The sequence below is a fragment of the Jaculus jaculus genome, chromosome 4, assembly GCF_020740685.1.
Source record: "Jaculus jaculus isolate mJacJac1 chromosome 4, mJacJac1.mat.Y.cur, whole genome shotgun sequence".
In the NCBI taxonomy this organism is placed as follows: Eukaryota; Metazoa; Chordata; class Mammalia; order Rodentia; family Dipodidae; genus Jaculus; species Jaculus jaculus.
In genome coordinates, this window is record NC_059105.1 from 124,158,749 (window position 1) to 124,184,000 (window position 25,252).

Sequence of the window (25,252 nt, forward strand, 5' to 3'; positions counted from 1 at the left end):
AGTACAGATCATTTAGGGCTTCTCTTGGTGTTAACATACCCTGTTATCAAAGTTAATGGACAACTGCAACTATAATAGATAATTAAGGTAGTGTGATAAATGGCCCACATCCTTCAGGAATTAAGGTATGGGTTAGCCCTCCAGGTATAGAACCAAGACTTGCTGAGGTGGCCGCTGAAGATGAAGGAAACACAGAATGGGCAGTAGAAGAACGGAGTTATAAATACCAACTAGATCATGTGAGCAGTTACAAAAAGTTGAGGACTGTAATTGTCATGAGTGTTCATGTCCTTTTCTTTGTAAAGGAGTGTTTGTACGCATGTACATCAATATTATGATGCTCTATTTCTCTATTATGTAATTAATATTGATTAAGATTATATCACTACTTAACTGTTGTTGAATTTATATTTAAACTATTACATTAGACACTGAACATTCATCAAGGGACCTTGCCTTGTGTTGGGTGTGGGATAGTTTTATCATGGTTGGTGGAATTATGGCCTGTTACTATCTTTATTTGGAAATTAAATATGATGTACAGAGATATGGGTTGGTGTCAAGTTATCAAGGGGTGGACTTGTGATGGTTAAGTTTTGTTGTCAACTGGATCTCTTTAGGAATCCACAGATATTCCTCATAAGTGGGTTTCGGAGGTTGTTTCCAGGAAGGATTAACTGAAGGAGGGAGTCCTTTCTCCAGGGTGAGCCCTTCCCCCATTTTGGGCAGCTCCTTTCATAGGGGGTATTTATCTAAGGAATATCGGGGAGAAAAGGATCTCTTTCTCACACCTTGCTGCTAGTACTGCTTGCTATCTTCCAGCATGGACTAAAGACCAGTGGCTCTCCAGGAAGCCTCCAGGCCTTCAGTGCTGGATTGTGACTGCTGAGGCATCTAGCCTAGTGGACTGAGCAGTGACAGGGTTCCTTGACTGTAGTGCTATTGTTGTGTGTGACTATTATTGTTAGGCTGCTGTAAACTAATCCAATAAATTCCTGTTTTGATTTTTTTCTTTTGGTTGTTCAAGGTAGGGTCTCACTCTAGTCCAGACTGACCTGGAATTCACCTCTGGAATTCACCTGTGCCTCCTGAGTGCTGAGATTAAAGATGTGTACCACCAATTCATTCTATTGGTTTTATTCTTCTAGAGAACCCTCATGAATATACTCTTCCTCCTTATTTCCCTGAGATAATCAGTCACTGAAACTGGAGCTTCCCATTTTTGGTTAATGGGCTGACCAGTATGTCCCAGTGACCCTCCTAATTCTGCCACACACACCCAGCACTAATGTTGCAGGCATAAGCTATATTCCCAGTCCTCATCATTTTATATGTCTAGATAATCAAAATAAAATAAACTAAAACTTTATTCATAGTATTTGTTGATTTCTGTGATGTAAATACATGCTCCCACTGTGGCTGATTTCAAGCTATTAAGGTGATTTTGAACTGGAATTTGAAGAGTGTGCAGTAGTACAACATTCTCTTATATTTCTGCTATTCAGATAAGATAAGATAGCAGTAAGCAATCTCAGGACTACAGATAACAGCAAAATAAAAAGACACTGGTAAATTTTGAATATATTCCCTTCTAATATAGTTTATTTGTTTATAAGTTGATAGAACTTTTAACAGTGGCTGCTTAACAAAGTTGCTGAAATTTAACTGTCAGTCCTTGCTGGCTTCAGCCCTGCCACTGCATGCTCTAATTTAGACCACCAAATCGCTACAATCATAATTATTATTCAATATATCATGGTGGTGTTCCTGGAATGCAGTTCCCTACCAAAATGAGTATGCACAAGGTGGCACACGCATCTGAAGTTTGTTTGCAGTGGCTGGGGATCCTAGTGCACCTGTTTTCTCTCTATTGCTCTCTCTGTTTTAAATAATAAATAAAATATTTTTAAAAATAGCTCTTGATTTATTCTTTTATTTATTTATTTCAATTTTTATTAACATTTTCCATTAATATTAAAAAAGTATCCCATGGTAATACCCTCCCTCCCTCCCACACTTTCCCCTTTGAAATTCCATTCTCCATCATATTACCTCCCTATCTCAATCACTGTACTTACATATATACAATACCAACCTATTAAGTACCCTCCTCCCTTCCTTTCTCTTCCCTTTATTGATTCATTCTTTATCTGTCTTATCTCACTATCTCATACCTAGCCCATATTCCTAATACCCCTCACAGATCTGTACTTCCCAGCACATTTCCTTGTGAAAAGGTTCATGTTGTGTCCTGCTAGTTGCCACTGGCAATCTAATTTAAGATTTGGTTAAAAGGACTTTCATGAACTGCCCCGTCCTGCTGACCCATATCATTTCCTGCCCCTCCAAATCCCACTTGTAAAAGTGATCTTTTCACACAAATTCCCTTTTGCACCTTATCTTTTATATAAAGTCAAGTAGTCCCTCCCCATACAATGTCTTGGATGATTTGGCACATATTCTCCATCTTTCCATGTCACTATGTCTGGGTAGTGTTGTGCAATTGTTTCGTTGTCTGTCTTTTCTCTCACAGTCTCTTTGAAACAAGGCATTATGTTTTCTGGCTTTGTATCTATTGCTATATGCTTGCCATATAAAACTGTTAAAGTTTTATTGAATTAATTATTTGAAATATACTTACCTGTTTGCTATAGATGGGGAGGTTTTGGACAGATTCTTTCCATCCACTTCATTAATGAAATAGATGTAACATCCATAATCTTTTTGGAATTTTCTAGGTCATCTATAGCCATAGTTTGGATTCTAGGTGTCCTCCAAATGTCTATAAGCGAAGGCTTGTTCACCAGAGCAGTTTGTGCTGTTGGGAGGTGATAACACTTTAGGAGGTAGAGCCTGGTGGGAAGAACTTTGGGTCACTAGGGATAAGTCCTTGAAGGGGTTCATGGGACCTGTGTACTCATGTGTTTTGAATGCACTGTATATAGTTGGTGACAATTTGAGAGGTAGAACCTTGCTGGAGGAGGTATGTTGCTCAGGGAGGGCTTTGGAATGTTATAGCCAGATTCCCTTTTGCCAGACTGTTTTTTCCACCTGTTGTGGCATATGTCCAGTCTCTGCTTGTGCCATGCTTTCCCCTGCCACCATAAAGCTTCTTTTTCAAAATAAACTCTTCCTCCCATCAGCGGCATTTGGTCAGGTGTTTTGTCCCAGCAATACGAACAAAACTACAGCAGGACCCTATCCCCTTCTGTAATAGATGCCTTTAGGTTACTGAGATGAACGTTTAGACCAGGCACAGTTATGGAAGGAAGGGATTTATTGACGCTTATAGATCTAAGGGAGGTTTTATAATGGTGAAAGAAACTGGTCTGTTTTTACAGGTTTAAGCAGAGAGAGAGAATCTACAAATCACACCACAAACAAGCACACTTGAGGAACTCTAGGCACTTTGTATATCTTTACATTGGAATTTTAAATCTATCACTACACCTTAGGGCTGAACCCTAAGATCTGCCCAGTGACACCTCCTCCACTCAGGTGGCTATAGATCTAAATTACAAACTGTAATAAAACTACCACATATTGCCCCTTAGCCCCCATAGATTTATAACCATCTCACATTATACATTGTGTTTAGTCCAGTTTTAAAGGTCTCCACAGTCTTTACCAACTTTGGATAGTCCAAGTCTTAAGTCACCTCTGAGATTTAAGACTGTCTCATACCTATGAGTCTTATAAAAATCAAACACATGGGCTGGAGAGATGGCTTAGTGGTTAAGCACTTGCCTGTGAAGCCTAAGGACCCTGGTTCAAGGCTTGACTCCCCAGGACCCATGTTAGCCAGATGCACAAGGGGCGCATGCATCTGGAGTTCGTTTGCAGTGGCTAGAGGCCCTGGCATGCCCATTCTCTCTCCCTCTCTCTATCTTCCTCTTTCTCTCTCTGTCTGTCACTCTCAAATAAATAAATAAAAATTAAAATATTATAAAAAAAATCAAACACTTTGAGCTGGGTGTGGTGGTTCATGCATTTAATCCCAGCACTCGGGAGGTAGAGGTAGGAATATTGCCATGAGTTTGAGACCATTCTGAGACTACATAGTTAATTCCAGGTCAGCCTGGACCAGAGTAAGACCCTACTTCGAAAAACAAACAAAAAAAATCAAATACTTTTATACTTTTAACATATAAAGACATAGAGTAAACATTTTTAATTGTTATAATACATAGCAAGGAGACACTACAACAATGTAAATGCAACAATCATCAAGCAAACATGAAACTTTTGTAGTTTAAGTCTGATATAATCAGTGACTGACAGTCTCTAGAACTTTTAATTCCACCCCTCCAACTGGGCAGAGTAGCCAGGGAAAACTTTCATTCCAGGCCAACAGCCTCCATGTAACCCTTGCACAGTTCTGATATATCCAAACATCCATGGGTTTCCACTGCCAACCATGGTCCATATTTTGTAGGCTTTATCATTTATGAGGGTTTATATGTTGTATCTCAGTAGCACCTCGAGAAACCATATGTACTTTATGACAACTTGACTCATTTTTAATGTTTACAACATCAATACCAGGTATGCAGGACACAGCCATATACTTAATTCAGGGATGAAATCTTAACCTTGCAGAGCAGTTTCTTTCTTCAGTCAACTCTTTTGCCAAAAGAGTTTGTATTATTATTATTTTGTTTTTTTTTTCTAGTTTTTTTTAAAATTTTTATTAACATTTTCCATGATTATAAAATATATCCCATGGTAATTCCCTCCCTCCCCACCCCCACACTTTCCCATTTGAAATTCCATTTTCCATCATATTACCTCCCCATTACAATCATTGTAATTACATATATACAATATCAACCTATTAAGTATCCTCCTCCCTTCCTTTTTCTTCCCTTTATGTCTCCTTGTTACTGTACTGGCCTTTGCTACTAAGTATTTTCACTCTCATGCAGAAGCCCAGTCATCTGTAGCTAGGATCCACATATGAGAGAGAACATGTGGCGCTTGGCTTTCTGGGCCTGGGTTACCTCCCTTAGTATAATACTTTCCAGGTCCATCCATTTTTCTGCAAATTTCATAACTTCATTTTTCTTTACCGCTGAGTAGAACTCCATTGTATAAATGTGCCACATCTTCATTATCCACTCATCTGTTGAGGGACATCTAGGCTGGTTCCATTTCCCAGCTATTATAGATTGAGCAGCAATAAACATGGTTGAGCATGTACTTCGAAGGAAATGAGATGAGTCCTTTGGATATATGCCTAGGAGTGCTATAGCTGGGTCATATGGTAAATCAATCTCTAGCTGTTTTAGGAACCTCCACACTGTTTTCCACAATGGCTGGACCAGATTGCATTCCCACCAGCAGTGTAGAAGGGTTCCCTTTTTTCCACATCCCCGCCAACATTTATGATCATTTGTTTTCATGATGGTGGCCAATCTGACAGGAGTGAGATGCAATCTCAATGTAGTTTTAATCTGCATTTCCCTGATGACTAGTGACGTAGAACATTTTTTTAGATGCTTATATGCCATTCGTATTTCTTCCTTTGAGAACTCTCTATTTAGCTCCATAGCCCATTTTTTGATTGGCTTGTTTGATTCCTTATTATTTAACTTTTTGAGTTCTTTGTATATCCTAGATATTAATCCTCTATCAGATATATAGCTGGCGAAGATTTTTTCCCATTCTGTAGGTTGCCTCTTTGCTTTTTTTCACTGTCCTTTGCAGTGCAGAATCTTTGTAATTTCATGAGGTCCCAGTGATTAATCTGTGGTTTTATTGCCTGAGCAATTGGGGTTGTATTCAGAAAGTCTTTGCCAAGATCAATATGTTGAAGGGTTTCCCCTACTTTTCCCTCTAGCAGTTTCAGAGTTTCAGGTCTGATGTTAAGGTCTTTAATCCATTTGGACTTAATTCTTGTGCATGGCGAGAGAGAAGAATCTATTTTCATCCTTCTGCAGATATATATCCAGTTTTCAAAACACCATTTGCTGAAGAGGCTGTCTCTTCTCCAATGAGTATTTTTGGCATTTTTATCGAATATCAGGTGGCTATAGCTACTTGGGCTTACATCTGGGTCCTCTATTCTGTTCCACTGATCTACATGTCTGTTTTTGTGCCAGTACCATGCTGTTTTTGTTACTATGGCTCTGTAGTATAGGTTAAAATCAGGTATGGTGATATCACCAGCCTCATTTTTGTTGCTCAGTATTATTTTAGATATTCGAGGTTTTTTGTGATTCCAAATGAATTTTTGGATTGTTTTTTCTATTTCCATGAAGAAAGCCTTTGGAATTTTGATAGGGATTTCATTAAATGTGTAGATTGCGTTAGGTAAGATTGCCATTTTCACAATATTGATTCTTCCAATCCAGGAACAAGGGATGTTTCTCCACTTTCTAGTGTCTTCTGCAATTTCTCGCTTGAGTGTTTTAAAGTTCTCATTGTATAGATTCTTTACTTCCTTGGTTAGGTTTATTCCAAGGTACTTTATTTTTTTTTGATGCAATTGTGAATGGGAGTGATTCTCTGATTTCATCCTCTGTGTGTTTGTTGTTAGCATATATGAAGGCTACTGATTTCTGTGTATTTATTTTGTATCCTGCTACATTGCTGTAGGTTTTGATCAGCTCTAACAGTTTGCTAGTAGAGTCTTTAGGGTTCTTTCTGTATTGAATCATGTCATCTGCAAATAATGATAACTTGATCTCTTCCTTTCCAATTTGTATCCCTTTTATGTGTGTCTCTTGCCTTATTGCTATGGCTAAGACTTCCAAAACTATATTAATTAAAAGTGGGGACAGTGGACACCATTGTCTTGTTCCTGATTTGAGTGGAAAAGCTTCCAGTTTTTCTCCATTTAGTAATATGTTGGCTGTAGGCTTGTCATAAATAGCTTTTATTATATTGAGATATGTTCCTTCTATTCTCAGTCTCTGTAGGACTTTTATCATGAAGGGATGTTGGATTTTGTCAAATGCTTTCTCTGCATCTAATGAGATGATCATGTGATTTTTGTCCTTCAACCTGTTTATGTAATGTATTACTTTTATAGATTTGCATATGTTGAACCATCCCTGCATCTGTGGGATAAAGCCTACTTGGTCAGGGTGAATGATCTTTGTGATATATTCCTGTATTCTGTTTGCCAATATTTTGTTGATAATTTTTGCATCTATGTTCATGAGGGAGATTGGTCTGTAATTTTCTTTTTTTGTTCTATCTTTGCCTGGTTTTGGTATCATGGTGATGCTGGCCTCATAGAAGGAGTTTGGTAGAATTCCTTCTTTTTCTATTATATGGAAAAGCTTACGGGGCAATGGTGTTAGCTCTTCCTTAAAAGTCTGGTAAAATTGAGCAGTGAATCCATCTGGGCCTGGGCTATTTTTAGTTGGGAGATTATTGATAACTGTTCGGATCTCCATGTTTGTTATAGGTCTATTTAAGTGATTAATCTCATTTTGATTTAATTTAGGTAGGTCATATAGATCAAGGAAATCATCCATTTCTTTCAGATTTTCATACTTTGTGGAGTATATGCTTTTATAGTATGTCCCTATGATTTTTTGAATTTCTCTGGAATGTGTTGTGATGTTACCTTTTTCATCTCTGATTTTATTAATTTGTGTCTCTTCTCTCTTTCTTTTGGTCAGATTTGCTAAAGGTTTATCAATCTTGTTTATCCTTTCATAGAACCAACTGTTTGTTTCATTAATTCTTTGGATTGTTCTTTTTGTTTCTATTTCATTAATTTTTGCCCTAACCTTTATTATTTCTTCCCGTCTACTGATTTTTGGTTTGCCTTGTTCTTCTTTTTCCAAGGCTTTAAGGCAAAGCTAGGTCGTTTACTTGCGACCTTTCTAATTTCTTAATATAGGCACTTAAGGCTATAAATTTACCTCTTAGAACTGCCTTCATTGTGTCCCAGAGATTTTGGTATGTTGTGTTCTCATTATCATTTGATGTATAAATTTTTTGATTTCCTTTTTGATTTCTTCATTGACCCACTCATCATTTAGTAGTGTACTGTTTAGTTTCCATGATTTTGTGTATGCTCTAAAGCCTTTCATGCTACTGATTTGTAGTTTAATTCCATTGTGGTCAGGTAGAATGCAAGGAATTATTTCAATTTTCCTGAATTTGTTAAGATTTGCTTTGTGTCCTAATATATGGTCTATTTTAGAGAATGTTCCATGTGCTGCTGAAAAGAATGTATATTCTGCAGCCTTTGGATGTAATGTCCTGTATATATCTGTTAGGTCCATTCCTTCTATGACATCATTTAGTCCAGATGCCTCTCTTTTTATTTTTTCCCGTGATGACCTGTCAATTGATGAGAGTGGGGTGTTAAAGTCACTCACCACCACTGTGTTTGGTGTTATCTGTGACCTCAGTTCTAATAGTATTTGTTTGATGAATTTGGGAGCCCCCATGTTAGCTGCATATATGTTTAGGATTGTAATGTCCTCCTGTTGGAGTGTGCCCCTAATCAATATAAAGTGACTTTCCTTATCTTTCTTGACTAACGTTTGACTGAAATCTACCTTGTCAGATATTAGGATAGCAACCCCTGCTTGTTTTCTAGGCCCATTTGCTTGCAGCACCATCTTCCAACCTTTCACCCTAAGATAATGTCTATCCTTTGTAGAAAGGTGAGTTTCTTGGAGACAACAAATTGTAGGATCCTGCTTTTTAACTCAGTCTGCGAATCTATGTCTTTTCATTGGGGCATTGAGGCCGTTGATATTAGGAGATATTATTGAAAGGTGGGTATTTATTTTTGCCTTTTTTTTTTTTTTTTTTGCGGTTCTGGTTCTACCTGTGCTCTCTTCTGTTAACTAGTATTTGAGTATTGCTTGTTTTTTCTAGGTTCCTTATATGTGTGCTTTTCCTTTTCTTCAGCATGGAGGATTCTATCAAGTATTTTCTGTAGAGCTGTTTTTGTCTTCAAATACTCCTTTAACCTGCTTTTGTCATGGAATGTCCTTATTTCTCCGTCTATTTGAATGGATAACTTTGCAGGATAAAGTAACCTTGGTTGACAGTTGGTATCTTTCAGAACTTGGAATATATCACCCCAAGTCCTTCTGGCTTTAAAAGTTTGTGTTGAATAATCAGCTGTAATCCTGATGGGCTTCCTTGTGTAGGTAACTTGCTTTTTCTCTCTAACTGCTTTCAATATTTTTTCTTTGGTGTGTGTGCTTGTAAGTTTGACTATAATATGGCGAGGAGAGGTTCTTTCCAGGTTTTGTCTGGCTGGGGTTCTAAAAGCTTCCTGTATCTGTATTGGCACCTCTTTCCCAATATGGGGGAAATTTTCTTCTATGATTTTGTTGAAGACACCTACTATGCCTTTTGAGTGAAATTCTTCTCCTTCTACTATGCCCTGAATTCTAATATTTGATCTTTTCATAGTGTCCCGAATATCTTGAAATTCCCACTCATACTTTTCTATAAGTTTGTCTTTCTCTCTGTTGGCCTGTATTAGATCTGCCATCTGGTGTTCTAGCTTAGATATTCTATCCTCTCCTTCATCCATTCTACTGGTGAGATTTTCTACAGAGTTTTTTATTTCATTAACTCTGTTCTTCATTGCTAATAATTCTGACTGGTTTTTCTTTATTATTTTTATTTCCTTATTTATGTCTTGTATTGCCTTCTTTACTTCATGAAATTGGTGTCCTGCATCTTCTTTGATTCCTTTGATTTCCTCTTTATGTTCCTCTTTGACTCCTTTGATTTGTTCTCTGACTTCTTTGAACATATTTGCAATCATTCTTTTGAAATCTTTTACAGGCATTTCCTCTAACTCGTTCTCACTGGAGGTCATTTCTGATGCATTAATATTTTTAGGTGGATTTATATCATCTTGCTTTTTAGTGTTTCTTGTGTTATAATGTATATATTTTTGCATCTTGGATTAAGTTAATGCTTAGATTTTCTAGCTAGCTGGGTATTTTTAGGTGTATCAATTGATTTGATGTTATGTATTTTCAGGGTAGGAGCTTAAGGTATTAGATGTGGCTCTTAAGACTCTGAGAGTATCTACAAAGGTACTCCTAGGGGTTGAGTCCCTGCTATGGGAGTATTCAAGTGGGCTGAGTGGAATAAAACACCGGTAGATTCTAAAAGTTAACTAAACACTGTACCCATTCAGTCAAAAACAGCCCCAAGTATGTATGCCAGAGTAGTTATTATAACAACCAGATCCTCTATCAACACAGAGGTTAAGATTTCTGGTTTGTTGAGGGATCCCAGTCAGCTTGTGATCTAGTGAGACCCTTCCCTGGTGCAAACCCAGTTACCTTGGATGAGTTTGGTTTCAGTCAAGTTGCTGCCTGGGTCGTCGGGCTGCTGTTCTGATTTCTGGAGCTGGGCACTGGCTTTTCCTGTGGGGCAAACCAAGCCTGGCAACTGTGGCCCTGCAGATCAGCACCCCTGCTGCTGGAACTGCTGCTGCTTCTGGGTCAGCTGTTGTTGCCGCTCCTGGGTCTGCCGCTGCTGACGCTCCTGGGTCTGCTGCTGCTGGGGCCACTGGTACCGGTTCCAGAGCTGCTGATGTTGCTGCCAAACTCTGCTCCTGCTTGGGTCCAGCTCTTGGCTCAAGTTGGCGTGGCCGGTCCTGGGACGCTGCTCTGTTTGCTGGAGCTGGGCTCAGGTGGTGGGGGAGGAGAGGGAGCCGCAGCTGCTGTGGTTCTCTCGCTGTTCCATGTGTTCTTCTACCTCGTAGTCTGCTCCTCCGCTGCTCTCTGCCGCTCTCCCTTCACGTTTCCTGAGTTGCGGAGAGCGTGGTGTGAGTGGAAGCTCCTGCACCTGGCTTTTCCTGCGGCTGGAGCCAAGTCTGGCGGCTTTCTGGTGCGCCCCACCGCCGCTGCGGTTGGCAGAGCTGCCGGGTCCTCTTTTGCTGGCCTGTGCAGGCTCCGGATGCTCTGGATCTCTCCTACTTCTCCGCTGCCACTTCAGTTTCCTATACTCCTCAATTTTTAGTAAAAGTGTGTATTTTGCTGAGGTTTTTTGGTCTCTTTTCCTCCCAGGCTGCTTTGGCGTGGTACCTACGCCGCCATCTTAACCGGAAGTCCCTCAAGAGTTTGTATTTTTATCATTGTCTTTCCTCAGGCATCTTCTCCATTGTTACAGTATAAGGCAATTGGTCATCTTCCTTTAGCTAGTTAATGTGTTAGACAATAGCAGCTTCAGAAACCTAAAATGAGTCTTAGTGTTTGTTCTTTTAACTTGCTTGAGGTTTTTTAACTTAAAATCTTAAATCTCTCAGTCTAATATCTTTAGTCAAGCACCTAGTCCATTACAAATTTAACCTTGATCAAACTCTATGGGCTAGACAGCAGAATACAGCCAGCCCTTATACCAATAGCCCAATTCCAACAAAATCTCCTGTCATTTTTCCTTTCCTTTAGAAAGTTCATAAGCCAATCCTTTATGTTTAATTCTCTCTGCACTCAGAATTTTAAAGCTCTCATCAGAATAGTCTATATTACTTGGCTTACTGCCCCAGGTGGCCTCTTTAGTTGTAAACACCAAGACCATTCCTCCAAAACAAAAGTTTCAAAAGACCAAAATCCCCAAGGTCAGGTTCACTTCACCCCACTTCTGCTACCAAATTCTGTAATAGACAGCTTTAGGTCACTGAGATGAACTTCCAAACCAGACACACTTATGGAAGAAAGGGATTTAATGAAGCTTATGGATCTAGGGGAAGTTCCATAATGGTTCAAGCAGAGAGAGAAGCTACATGTCAAGTCCCTGAAACCACACCACAAACAAAGACACTTTTAAAACTCTAGACATTTTGGGCTGGAGAGATTGCTTAGTGGTTAAGTGCTTGCCTGTGAAGCCGAAGGACCCCGGTTTGAGGGGGTGCACGCCTGGAGTTTGTTTGCAGAGGCTGGAGGCCCTGGCGCACCCATTCTCTCTCTGTCTATCTCTGTTCTCGATCTCTTTCTGCCTGTGTGCTTGCAAATAAAATAAAACATTTTAAAAAATCTCTAGACATTTTATCTTTAGATTAAAATTTTAGAAGCCAGGTGTGGTGGCACATGCTTTTAATCCCAGTGCTCGGGAGGTAGAGGTAGGAGGATTTCTGTGAGTTTGAGGCCACCCTGAGACTACATAGTGAATTCCAGGTCAGCCTTGGCTAGAGTGAGACTCTACCTCGAAAAAAAAAAAAATTAAATCTACCACCATACCTTAGAATACCTAAGATGCGCCCAGCAACACCTCCTCCACGAAGGTTGCTATAGATCTAAATTAAAAACTGTAATAAAACACTAAATATATTGGGGGCATCTATTTAAACTACCACACCTTCCTTTTCCTTTTTTATTTTCTCCAAGGTAGGGTGTCTCACTCTGTTCCAGGCTGACTTGTAATTAACTATGTATTCTCAAATTCTCAAACTCAGGCAATCTTCCTACCTCTGCCTCCTGAGTGCTGAGATTAAAGGTGTGCACCACCACGTCTGGCTCTGTTTTCCTTTCATTTTTCAACTATGATGTGAGCAGTTTTTCTCCTACCATTATGTGAGACCAGCTGATTCTCGACTGAAACTAATAAAACGGAGGCAAAGTGAACTGTACTAGGTGTTTATGATAGTAATAGGAAGCCAATTGGCAAATACCAGATACATTCTGATAAAACTGAATTAGAAGGTTCATTTCACATTTCTTAAAATCATCTCTCACCAATTGAAATGTAAAGTTTTAAAGTACCTAGCATTCACCTATTATGAAAAAGATTCTCTTTTATATGAATTATCTGTTTGTGCTTATGCATGTGTGTGTGTGTGTGTGTGTGTGTGTGAATGTGCATGTATATGTGGTACATATGGAGGCCGGAGGACAAACTCAGGTGTCATTTCTCAGGAGCATTGTTTACCTGGCCTTTTTGTTGTTTGTTTGTTTTGAGGAAAGGTCTCTTATTGATCTGGAGCTAAACAAGTAGGGTAGATTGGCTGACCAGTAAGCCCCAGAGCTCCACCTGTCACCAATTCATCACTGCTGGGGTTACAAGGACTTGCTCCTCTACCTGATGTGCATGCATGTGTGTTCTGGAGATCAATCTCAGGTCTTCATGCTTTCACAGCAAGTACTTTACCATCTGAGTGATTGCCCCAAACAATGAGGTTTTGTTTTTTTCTTTACCCTATGTACATACTTTTAAATATTTAAATCAAATTCACAAAGCATAGCACTTTCTATTTTAGAGCATATATTTCTATGTATTTATTACATTCATAATGTATTGTAACCATCTCTAATACAAAGCTATTTTTTATTAAATAGAAACTTTGTATGTATATATCATGTGTTGTACCCTCATTTCCCTCCTCCCTGCCCCCATTCCACTGAAGGTCTTCCTCAGTGTGTGTGTGCGTGTGTGTGTGTGTGTGTGTTACTTCCTTATAAAATCCCTGAGGATATATTTTATAGAAAGTATTTGTTACATGTCCAACTCACATATAATCTAGATTGTATATGAAAGGCACACTGTGACCACATGGCATGCATATGTTGGTTCTAGCTATATAATAATACCAGTTACATGAATGATGATGGACTTGTATTGAGTGTTGATTTTGTACCACTTTATATTAATGATAACAGACATAAGAAATTAAGTAATTGTCCAAAAATTAAGGGGAACAAGGAATGTCAAATAGGTATATCCCGGGCTGGAGAGATGGCTTAGCAGTTAAGTGCTTGCCTGTGAAGCCTAAGGACCCCAGTTCGAGGCTTGGTTCCCCAGGACCCACGTTAGCTAGATGCACAAGGGGGCTCATGCATCTGGAGTTCGTTTGCAATGGCTGGAGGCCCTGGTGCACCCATTCTCTCTCTCTTGCCATCTGCCTCTTTTTCTCTCTGTTGCTCTCAAATAAATAAATAAAAATGAACAAAAATTTTTTTAAAAAAATAGGTATATCCAAGTGTTTGATCTTAATACCATGCTGGAAGTTGAAAAAACAATAGTCTGCTTCTGTTTATTATGTACACAGATGCTGAAATTGAAATTGGGAAATATTCTACTTCTGTGTATTGGGTCAACAGGGTCTTTTGCTAGTTTTTCATATTGGTTATGTGCTTTTTCTTGGTTTATTTGTATCCTTATCTTTAAAATGTATTTTATTTATTTATTTGAGAAAAAGGAAGAGAGAGGGAGAGAGAAAATGGGCATGCCAGGAACTTTAGCTACTGCAAACAAACTCCAGATACATGTGCCACCTTGTGCATCTGGCTTTACATGGGTACTGGGGAATTGAACCAGGGTCCTTAGGCTTTGTAGGCAAGTAGCTTAACCACTGAGCCATCTCCTCAGCCCCTGTATCCTTATTTTTTAAGCTCCCAACTCCTCCGTTTTTAGGAAGGCACAACTTCTTTGTACATTCATGTAACACATAGTGACTTCTGAAGTACAATACTGATGGTAAATTTTCTCTCTGATTACTACAGAAGTCTTGCAGTTCTAGTTGGTATTTGGCAGTTTTGTTTTGATAGGACTTCAGAGGAAAATTGTTACACCAACCACAAGCATAATTTGCATTTCTCTTGATGCTACTGTGACTCATGTAAAATAGAAATTTTCACTTAAAATGTATAATTTATGCCAGTATAAACAGTACTTGACCTTGGGGACTTTCTATGCTTTGAAATCCTAATACAAACAGTATCTGTTTAGTGATTTTGCAAGTATATTTAGTTAATTTAGGAGTGAACTTTCTCTTAGCAACAGCAAATTAAAGTCAAAAGCTAGTCTCAGTAATATTTGAAAACCAGTAAGTAAATATTATATAAATTAACTATAGAGCCATGTAGAATCTTTTCTAATTAGAATATGATAATCTTAATACTGCCTAATTTTCAAGGTAAACAAGTAGGTGAGATTAGATGAAATTGTCAAACTTTGTTAGGCTGCTATTTTCCAAAGCTAAACATTTTAATTTAAATTTATCAGATAATTACTTTGGGAAAATTTGAGTCTTTCTTGTGAGAGCCTTGAATGATAATTAAAATATGAAACAAATTTGGATAAAAGATGATGAGTGTATTTTAACTTTGTTCAATTAAAAGATATGAAAGGAAGCCTTTTTTCTCTTTCAGCCTTGCCTTACACCCAGATAAAAGTCTGATTGCAACTGGCCAAGTTGGGAAGGAGCCATATATATGCATATGGGATTCCTATAATGTCCAGACTGTGTCTATTCTTAAAGATGTCCATACACATGGAGTTGCCTGTTTGGCTTTCGATTCAGATGGACAGGTGTGTATTTCTTTCCATTTATGTTCTCTTTAATGGCATTTTACAATTTACTGAAGGTTATAATGTAGCCAGGCATGGTAGTGTATGCCTTTAATCCCAGCATTTATTTGGGAGGCAGAGGTAGGAAGATCACTGTGGGTTTAAAGCCATCCTGGGACTACAGAGTGAGGTCCAGGTTAGCAGGAGCTAAAGTGAGACCCTACCTCTACAAACAAAAAAACAAACAAACAAACATTATAATGTAAGTAGCTACCAACCTTTGCTGGTTCCCATTGGCAGCATCCTGGAATTTCCTACCTGTGGACCCTTTTTCAGGCTTAGTGATGCTGGTACACAGCTCACCAAGAACTTCAGTTTGGGTTCCTCCAGTCCCACTACTTATTTAGAAACCTCCATAAAATATATCATGAAGTCATGAAGTAGTATCTGTCAGGGTTCAGCAGTTCTACCTTGTCACCTATTATTAGCTTCCTATTGGGAATTATGTCTTGACCAAGATATCACCTTCTCATAATCTTTTGAGGAGATCTTGAGATCACTTCCTTCTCTCTACTCCTCTTAATTCAAGCAGTTATCAATACCTGTGGCATTCATCCTTCTCCCCATTCTGCCTTTTGAATTTTAAGTCATCTTAATTAGTGTCCTAACAATTTCTGAATAATTCATTTTGCCAGCAGAAAATGTTGAAACATTCTTTAAAACCAAGAAATGATTAAAGTATTTTGAAGAAGGCTCATACTTTTTAGGAAGGCATTCTGGGTTAACCATGTTTTTAGAGTCCACTCTTCCCACGTAGTAAAACTGGATAGGGTAGTAAGATATGCCTACCATATCTGTGCATTCAACTGCATTCCTTTCTTCATGTTGAATCTCTCATCTGAAGTATCTCACTCAATTGCTTTGCATCTTGAAGAGATCCATTGTTTGAAGACACTTCCTAGGCCTTCATGCAACCTTCCTAGTGCCCACAGAATTAGCTGTCCCTTCTTGAACATTCAGCAACACTTGACAGAAATGAGGTAAATATATTTTAGAAATAGAAATGAAAACAGAGAAGGGTCATTCTTGGCCTTAACTCATTAACCTTTTTGCTAAAATTCTTAATTTTCTCTCTAGACTTCATCATGTTCCTACATTTCCCTTTCTCTGCTTCTTTCACCCTCCATGTATCAGTTGGTTTGTTTGTTCAATCCAATGGTTGGAAAATCCTAGTGTTAATTCTTTAAGCCAGTGCCATGGAAAGACTGCTGAAATCATTCAGACTCTTGACCAAACTAAGAGTTTGTAAGAAATTCACTCAACTATTAGGAGTTGATCTAGTTTGGATAATTTTAAAATATTTAACATTTACTTAGTATCTTCTACTGTTTTGAGAGAGATTATTGATCCTTATTCATTTTTCTACCTAGAAGTCAGTTTACTATATATGCAGCCCTCAGCTATGTTTTTTAATTTCAGTAGTCTGTAAGCTTATCTTATGTGGCCAAGATAATACACATATTCTATTACATATCCATGTCTGAAGAGAAATAGCTGGAAATTTGTTCAGGCTTATTTTTATGTTGACTTTCTAATTTAATTAATTGACTACCAGAATGCCTAAGGATGTGTAAACATAAATATACACTTATAGGTGTACTTCCATGCATATTCTTGGTTACTTCGGCACATATCTACATCAGAATTTGGTGCACAAGGAAATGGGATGCAGTGGAGGGAAATCCAGCTTTAACTATTAGTTCCTTGTCATGTTATTTCAAGTTAGAATCTCAGCTATTCCCTTTGAGGTTTCACTTTGACAGGATGGGAGAGGTGGGGTGGGCTGTGGGTTTTTAACTGTCAAGAAAAGTAACCTCCTATTTGCCAGGATGGGTTTCTTGGCTTGTTGATGCCTAGTGCCCAGATCTGCCACGTTCCCTAGGCACAGTTCATTGGAACCAAATGAATGTCACTACCCTTGCTTGTTAACTGATTTCTTTTCTATTAAAAAATAAACTGGGGCTGGAGAGATGCCTTAGTAGATAAGGTGCCTGCCTGTTAATCCTAAGGGGCCTAGGTTCAATTCCCTAGTATACACATAAGCCAGATGCACAAGGTGGCACATGTATTCGGAGTTCGTTTGCAGTGGCCAGAGGCCCTGGCATGCCCTTTCTCTCTCTCTTATCTACCTCCTTTTCTCTATTAAATAAATAAATACAATTTTTAAAATTTATGATAGAAAACAAACAAAGTGAATAGAATTTACCCACTCTGGTTTTCTTATATAGATAAAAACAAACTGTGTTTTCTAAATTTCATTGGTGGAATGCTCAACAAAAAGTTATATAGTGAAGATCTTTCTTAAGGATATTCAAAACTTCCAACTTTAATTTTTATTTATTTATTTATTGGAGACAGAGAGAGGGAGGGAGACAGAGAAAGAGTGAGAATGGGTGCACCAGGGCCTCTAGCCACTGCAAACCAACTCTAGACGCATGTGCCATCATGTGCATCTGGCTGACATGGGAATTGGAGAGTTGAACCAGGGTCCTTAGGCTTTGCATGCATGTGCCTTAACGGCTAAGCCATCCCTCCAGCCCCCAAATTTACTTTTTATATTAATTAATGCTAATAGAAGTCATTTTCACTGGAGAAGCCTTAATAATCCCACATGACAACACATGCACACTTAGTCATCTCTGGCTCTTTCATGCTACATGAGTATGTTTATGACTGCACACAAACATACTCCATAAAATATGTAATCTCATATACATTTACACTTGGATAGTATTATATTTTCAAAATCATCTGATTTCTGTTGTTTTGTTTGACTAATATAGTTCTACAATGTAAAAAATATTTCCCACACATTTTACACATGAGAAAACTGAAACTTAAGGAAGTTAATTTTCTGAAGGCATGTTTGCTTATGTAAGTTCAAAATCAAAGGAAAGCCAAATCTACTTACTCCCAGTCCAGATATCTAATATACAGTTCTGTCTCCTACGTAGTATCTTGCAGGAACCTCTGATTTTGATATTCCAAATACCAAAATCTGCACATGCTACTTACCATTTTTGAATATAAATATATGTGTTGAGTTTGAACTTTGAGGATAAGTAACTGATATGACTACAAGAAGAATTGAGGTGACTTTTATTAAAAGCATATATCCTTTTCATGTCATTTTAAGTGCTTGTGAAATTATACACACTTAAGGAAAAATAAGGATCACTTATTGGATTTATTCTGTATATGTTTGTGAAATCCTTTAATTTTCAGTTTGGTGGGACTTTTCGGCTAGTAAAATTCAAAGTTCTTGAGCTGGAGAGATGGCTTAACTGGTAAGCACTTGCCTGTGAAGCCTAAGGACCCTAGTTTGAGGCTTGATTCCCCAGGACCTATGTTAGCCAGATGCACAAGGGGGCGCACATGAGTCTGGAGTTCGTTTGCAGCGCCCAGTCTCTGCCTCTATCTGCCTCTTTCTCTCTGTTGCTGTCAAATAAATAAATTTAAAAAAATTCAAAGTTCCTTACATCTCACATTAATGAAGCTTTTTGAGACAGAGTGCCACTCTGTAGCCCAGCCTGGCCTTGAACTCATAGTGATTATCTTTCCTCAGCTTCCTAAGAACTGGAATTATAAGTGTGAGCCACCACACCCTCCTTTCACAGTAAAATTTAAGATATATTTTAAATGAATTTTAATCCCTGCCTTCAAGATGCCCCTCTGACTTCCATTGATTTGATAGAGAACTGGTTAGACTTTGTATCTTATATTGAAAAGGAACAAGTGATCAGTAGCTCTTAGGAGTTAGAAGTTTCTGTATCATCTATTGGAAATCATCTGCTGTGATATCTTTAGTTTGGGGTTTGGAATGGATTTTGGGAAATCAATATGTGTATAAGAGATTCAATGCCTAACCCCTAGTAGGCAACCAGTAAGTAGTTGTTGAAAGTAATTGTAAACAATAGTAAATCTTCCCATCACTTTCAGACATTAAATTACTCTTTTTCTCAGCGTTTAGCCTCTGTGGGATTAGATGCCAAAAATACAGTCTGCGTTTGGGACTGGAAGAAGGGAAAACTTCTGGCCTCAGCCACTGGCCATTCTGACCGGGTAAGAACTTTATTGGATCAAGCTATGCAGATTTCAGAACTGTGATTTTGTCTTTAAATTTACTATGTATAAATTTTACCTACATATTCAGCTTATATTATTTATTTTACTTATGATTAACAGTTAACTGTTGCTGCTTCTTAGAGGCAAAAATATTTTGTTGCTGGCATTTGTCTTATAAAATTAAAATGAATGAGTTTGAAATTAAATGTACAGTTTAGATGTATTCACTGGCATATGGGAATAGAAAATATTCACAAAATTATTATAACGGAATGCATTTTGATTTGTGGATTTTTTTGGCACATTTGACAATGTTGAATGAAAATTGTGACCTGTTTGTCATCATTCATACTGAACTCAGTGTGATAGAAATGTAGTTCATGTTGTCATAGCTGGCAAGATAAAGGAATTAGTAGGCATATGCATATAACCAGTCAGGAAGCTATTTCTCTACTGTCTTACATAATAACTGAATGGTTTGACTTTTTATTACCTTGTTTTGCTGGTGTGACAGAAAAGGGAATTTGCTTAAGTACCTTATACCTAGAATTTTAAATTGTTTTCTATATAACTGTCTATATACAATGAGAACTAATTAAACATTGAATTCATTGTATTGTATAGTATGAGCTCTGAAAAATATTTATACTTCATCTATGAAGATTTGTAGGAACCTTACAGTAGTTTCAAATTCCCCTCCAGGGTCAAGTCTTTAGTGAACAGCAATAGAATCTAAAAGTTGGTAAAAGACTGATTCCTAACGGTAGTTACACATGGAATTCTCTGTTAAGATTTTCAATTTAGGGACACTAGGGCTCTGCCCTTGGGTATTTGAGGTTAATTGAAATGAGTTAGAACTTGCATGGTCACTACTGCTGTAGCTTGAAGAAAAATACCTAAGCAAAACAATTTAAAGGAAGAAAGACTAGTTTGGGCTCATGGTTTCAGAGGTTTCACAGGCAAGTGTTTACTGGGCAGCATGTTTCGGGGCCTGTGGGAAGACAGTACGTTCTTGGCATGAGGGCTTCACATGAAAAAACTGTTCACTTCATGGCAGCCAGGAGACAGACTGAGTAAGGGATGAAGAACAGGCACATTTGCAGGGAAACCCCTCTCCATAGTGAACTCTGACCCAATGATCTCATCCCCAGATTAAGATTGTGTCTCCTTGATACAATCACCTTTCAGTAGTGCCACCAGCCGGGGGCCAAGTATTTCACACATGAAACTTCATGGCCAAACCATAACAGTACTTAATGAAATATTTAGGTTGATCCTATTTGATGCTTAAATTTTAGATGTTACCTTTTTTTTCTTTTTTGGCTTAGGCTGTGATCCCATTACATATATCCTATAAAGTAAGTTGAGTTGGGTGGAACAGTACATGAATTCCAGTGCTCACAGAAAGTGGACTTGAGACCCATTACACATCTTTTCTTTTTCTTTCTTTTTTTTCAGTTTTTTGAGGTAGGGTCTCACTCTAGCCCAAGCTGACCTGGAATTCACTATATAGTCTCAGGTTGGCCTTGAACTCATTGTGATCCTCCTACCTCTGCCTCCCAGTTTGTGATGCCATATCTACTGCTGCTGAGAACACAATATTTTATCCAAGTTATTTTACAATTATTACTTCAATTTCAGAATCATTTTATATAGGATAACCTGAATCATCATGTCAATTTTAGACTTTAAGGCCCATTACCTTCAGAAACAAAGGAAAGAAAAAGTTGTAAATACTTTCAACCAGCAAAATCTACTTACTTAGAAAAGAGTCTAACATATTCACCTTTGCTTATGTATAATGTGCTTTGGTCATGCTGCTAAATCCTGTTAATACCAAATTTAGCTAGGTTGCCTTAGTGCCAAATTTGAGTCTCTGCATATATAGGGAACTGCAACCTATCTTGGAAAGTAAACTGTTTAATTTAGACGTGTACTTTTGTAACAAGCAGCTAAATATCAGCCCTTCACAGCAGCAAAGCTTCAGCCAGTCACAGGCAGAGAACCATACCTACATCAAGCAAGCCAAGCTGAACCTGAGCTGTGTGGTGCTTCTGTACCCTAGCTCCCCTTACGTCATGCTTGTCCATGTTGTAGAGTGAAGCTCTAAGTCTCTACTGTTTCTGAGGACTACCCAGTTTGCAATAGTGTTCTGCTCAGTTAAACATTGTATAGTTTGTCCAAACCTTTTCTTTTAGCATTACTGAATGTCATATAACCTGCTTGTTTGTTTCAATGACTGTGACCTAGTCTATGCTACAAGTTTGTAGTTAGGATTGGATTGTAAAAAGTGTAATGTTACTCTAGTAAGATGTTATTTCTCAGTGAACAAAATGTGAAGGGAAATATTCAATCTGCCTCTGCCTTTCCCATAGAACTGTAATAACTTTGGGAAAAGGAGAACAAAAGCCATAAGTTAGGCATATGTTGGTTTTGCTGTGGTCTCTCTTTACTGTAACTGGGAGATAAGACTTCCTCCATGCCAGAGGCCAGGACTTTAGGGACAGGGAATTTTCACTCCTAGTGTGATATTTCTGGGAGCTGGAACTGAAAAAGATAACTTTTGAAAACAGATCCTAACTACTGGAGCCCAGTTACAATGTAAGTCCAGAATGTTGTAACAACATACTTTATATCATTCTCCCAGGCCCCATTAATCTGCATCATACAGTGTTTTTTTTTATTACTCATACTTTGGTGCAAGTAGGAATACTTGGCTTCAAAAGATTACTAAAACTATTACATTTGCCTAATAGAGCTTTATAGCTTGGAAGATGATTTCACCCACATTATTTTAGTTTTCCTCCAAGCAAAGCTGAGATTGTGTTTATAATTTTAGAGAAGATGAGATAAAGGTTAAAGATATTGAAACTTGGCTGAGCTCAGATGCTAAAATGGACACTTGGGCCCAATCCTTTTTCATAAGTGGTCTTTCTGAAGTCCATTATCATTCTTTTCCATGTAAAATCTAATGGTCTAAGTTCTTTCTCTGATCTAGATTTTGGCCCTGACAATTGATGTTTCCCTTTCTATCAGCTTTTTACAGAATGTGGTCCAGGGACCACCTGAACCAGAACATCCTGGAGTTTGTTTTAAAATGCAGGTAGCTGAACTCATTTAAAACCCACTAAGTGGAGCATCTTGGATGGACCCTGGAAATGCATACTTTAAATGATCATGAAAGGGGGCTGGAGGGATGGCTTAGTGGTTAAGGCATTTGCCAACAAAGCCAAAGGACCCAGGTTCAATTCCCCAGGACCCACGTGAGCCAGATGCACAAGGGGGCGCATGCATCTGGAGTTTGTTTGCAGTGACTGAGGCCCTGGTGCTCCCATTCTCTCTCTCTCTCTCTCTTCCCCTCTTTCTGTGTCCAATAAATAAATAAAAATAAAATATTTAAAAAAAAATAAATAAAAATAAATGATCATGAAAGGTGGTTTAACTTTCAAGGTTAGCAGGGAGTCTTCTCTTTCCTGTCTTCAAAATGGAAATAGAACTTCCTGAAAACTGTGTAGTAGCTCTTCCAAAAGGCAAATGGTACTATGTGATTTTTTTTTTTTTAGTTCCTTGGAGAATTGAAAATGTAAGAGGGCCATCTTATTTGGGTTAATCTAGTGTTCAAAATATGCTTCTGTCTTACTTTCCATTATTACTATAGGCTGCTGCCCACACATATGTAATTGTTAAATATTTTCTAATTAAATATAGCATTTTATAATTCCTTTTTAAAATTTTTTTAAATGTTTTTGTTCATTTTTATTTATTTATTTGAGAGTAAGAGAGAGAGAAAGAGGCAGATAGAAAGAGAGAGAGAGAGAGAGAATGGGCGCGCCAGGGCTTCCAGCCACTGCAAACAAACCCCAGATGCGTGTGCCCCTTGTGCATCTGGCTAACATGGGTCCTGGGGAATCGAGCCTTGAACCGGGGTCCTTAGGCTTCACAGGCAAGCACTTAACCGCTAAGCCATCTCTCCAGCCCTCCTTTTATTTTTTTATTGAAATACTATCTCTAAAATATTTTATCAGCACTGTGAAAAATAATGAAAAGTTTGACTTAAAAATTATTTTAATCATCAAAAGGTGTTTACTCCAAATGGACAAAATTCATAATATGATAACCTGCATACTCAAGGGTTGTGGTTAATAACTTCTGTACTCAGGCCTGAGGTACTAAGCCGTGAGGGGTTAGACAGCATGAATAATTCTCAACTGGTTCTTATCACCAAACCTTGCATTTTCATTCTGTGCAAGTAACCTAGAATAAAGTTTTAGAATTGCACTGACCTCTGAAAGAAGGAAAAAACATATAAAAAATATCAAGATTTAATTTTTTTGACATTTTTAACAGATTTTTGATATTTCCTGGGATCCATATCAACCACATAGAGTGGTTAGCTGTGGAGTGAAACATATAAAGGTAAGGTCATTTTTGTTTTTAAATTTGGTATCTCATATATAAAGAAATCTAAGTATTGGGGCTGGAGAGATGGGTTAGTAGTTAAGGCACTTTCCTGTAAAGCCTAAGGACCCAGGTTCAGTTCCCCAGGACCCACATAAAGCCAGATGCACAAGGTGGCTCATGCATCTGGAGTTTGTTTGCAGTTGCTGGAGGCCCTGGCATGCCCATTCTCTCTATATCTACTTTTTCATCTCTCTCTCTCTCTTCCTCTCTCCCTCTCTCAGATAAATAAATAAATAAATAAATAAATAAATAAATAAATAAATAAATAAATAAAATATTTTTAAAAGAAATCTAGGTGTTTATATAGATAACTGGGTGGTCAGTGAGTACTTGACATGGTTCTTTTTCATCTCAGATTGTTGTTTCTCTTCTCCTGAGCCAGCTAGCATGGACTGCAGGGATACCTTTCAGAATGCAAAGCACTGAAAGTCAGGTGAAGTGCTTAGCAGGCAGACAGAAGGGGATTGTTTGATGATATACTAACCTGAAGTTCTAAGATTTCATGGTAAATAATAAATTAAGTTTTTACATTACAATGAATATTTACATATATTATACATTAAGCTTTTTTGACATGTTGATATGTTCCCTTAGAAGTAACAGAAATGGAGGGATATGAGTAATAGTCCTACAAACCTACTAATTTTTGTATGCCTGCCTTCCTTCACACCACAAGACCAACCTTGCCTCTGGTGAGGCCCATCTTTGCTTCTTTCTAATTTACTAAACTATCAATATCCTCTGCTGTCACAGAGCATACATTTCTTCTGAACTGTGGGTTCAGTGCATAAATGAGCCTGAGCATTGTTCTGTCTAATGTGACACTCATGCACTTCTGTTAGTACAATAGTGGTGCATTTTTATATGAACAGAGTAGATAGATTATTCCTCTAGCCATTTAACATCATTCCCATTTCCCAGTTCTTTTGTTCTTCTTTTAGTCTGATTTTTCATGATCCTGCTGTTATTTCTACTAAATGGTTAAATAAGGGATAGAATATAAAATGCCCAGAAATAAACTTAGCAAGAAATATACTTATTTATATTTATTTATTTAGAGAATATTATGAAGCTATAAAAAGTAGCATAAAAGACTTGAAGAGATGAAAAAAATGTTACTTCTGGATATGTAAAATTTATAAAATCACCTCTATCCAAATTCATATATGGTACAAATTCAATTAAAGCTCCAATTATTTCTGTTATTCCCTGATAGAATTTCCCTTTATGTTATTCTAAAGTAATGTAGGTAGCTAAGATAATCAAGAAAGAACTTTAGGATAAAAAGGAACAACTGCTGTTGGGGTGATGGTGCATGCCTTTAAGCCCAGTATTCCAGAGGCTGAAGTAGGAGGATGACTGTGAGTCCAAGGCAAGCCTTGGACTACAGAGTGAGTTCCAGGTCAGCCTGAGCTAGAATGAGACCCCACTTTAAGAA

The 25,252-nt window shown here is 37.9% G+C and overlaps 1 protein-coding gene across 7 annotated transcripts in view; it reads left to right on the top strand.

Moving 5' to 3' along the window:
- Eml6 (EMAP like 6) overlaps positions 1-25,252 on the top strand; it is a 460,853-nt gene that overhangs the window by 171,985 nt on the left and 263,616 nt on the right. For all 7 annotated transcript variants that reach the window (XM_045147997.1, XM_045147999.1, XM_045147998.1 and 4 more), the window contains exons 2-4: positions 15,090-15,249; positions 19,252-19,350; positions 23,701-23,769. In XM_045147997.1, the coding sequence (XP_045003932.1) occupies positions 15,090-15,249; positions 19,252-19,350; positions 23,701-23,769 (328 nt within the window). The remainder of the gene's footprint in view (positions 1-15,089; positions 15,250-19,251; positions 19,351-23,700; positions 23,770-25,252) is intronic.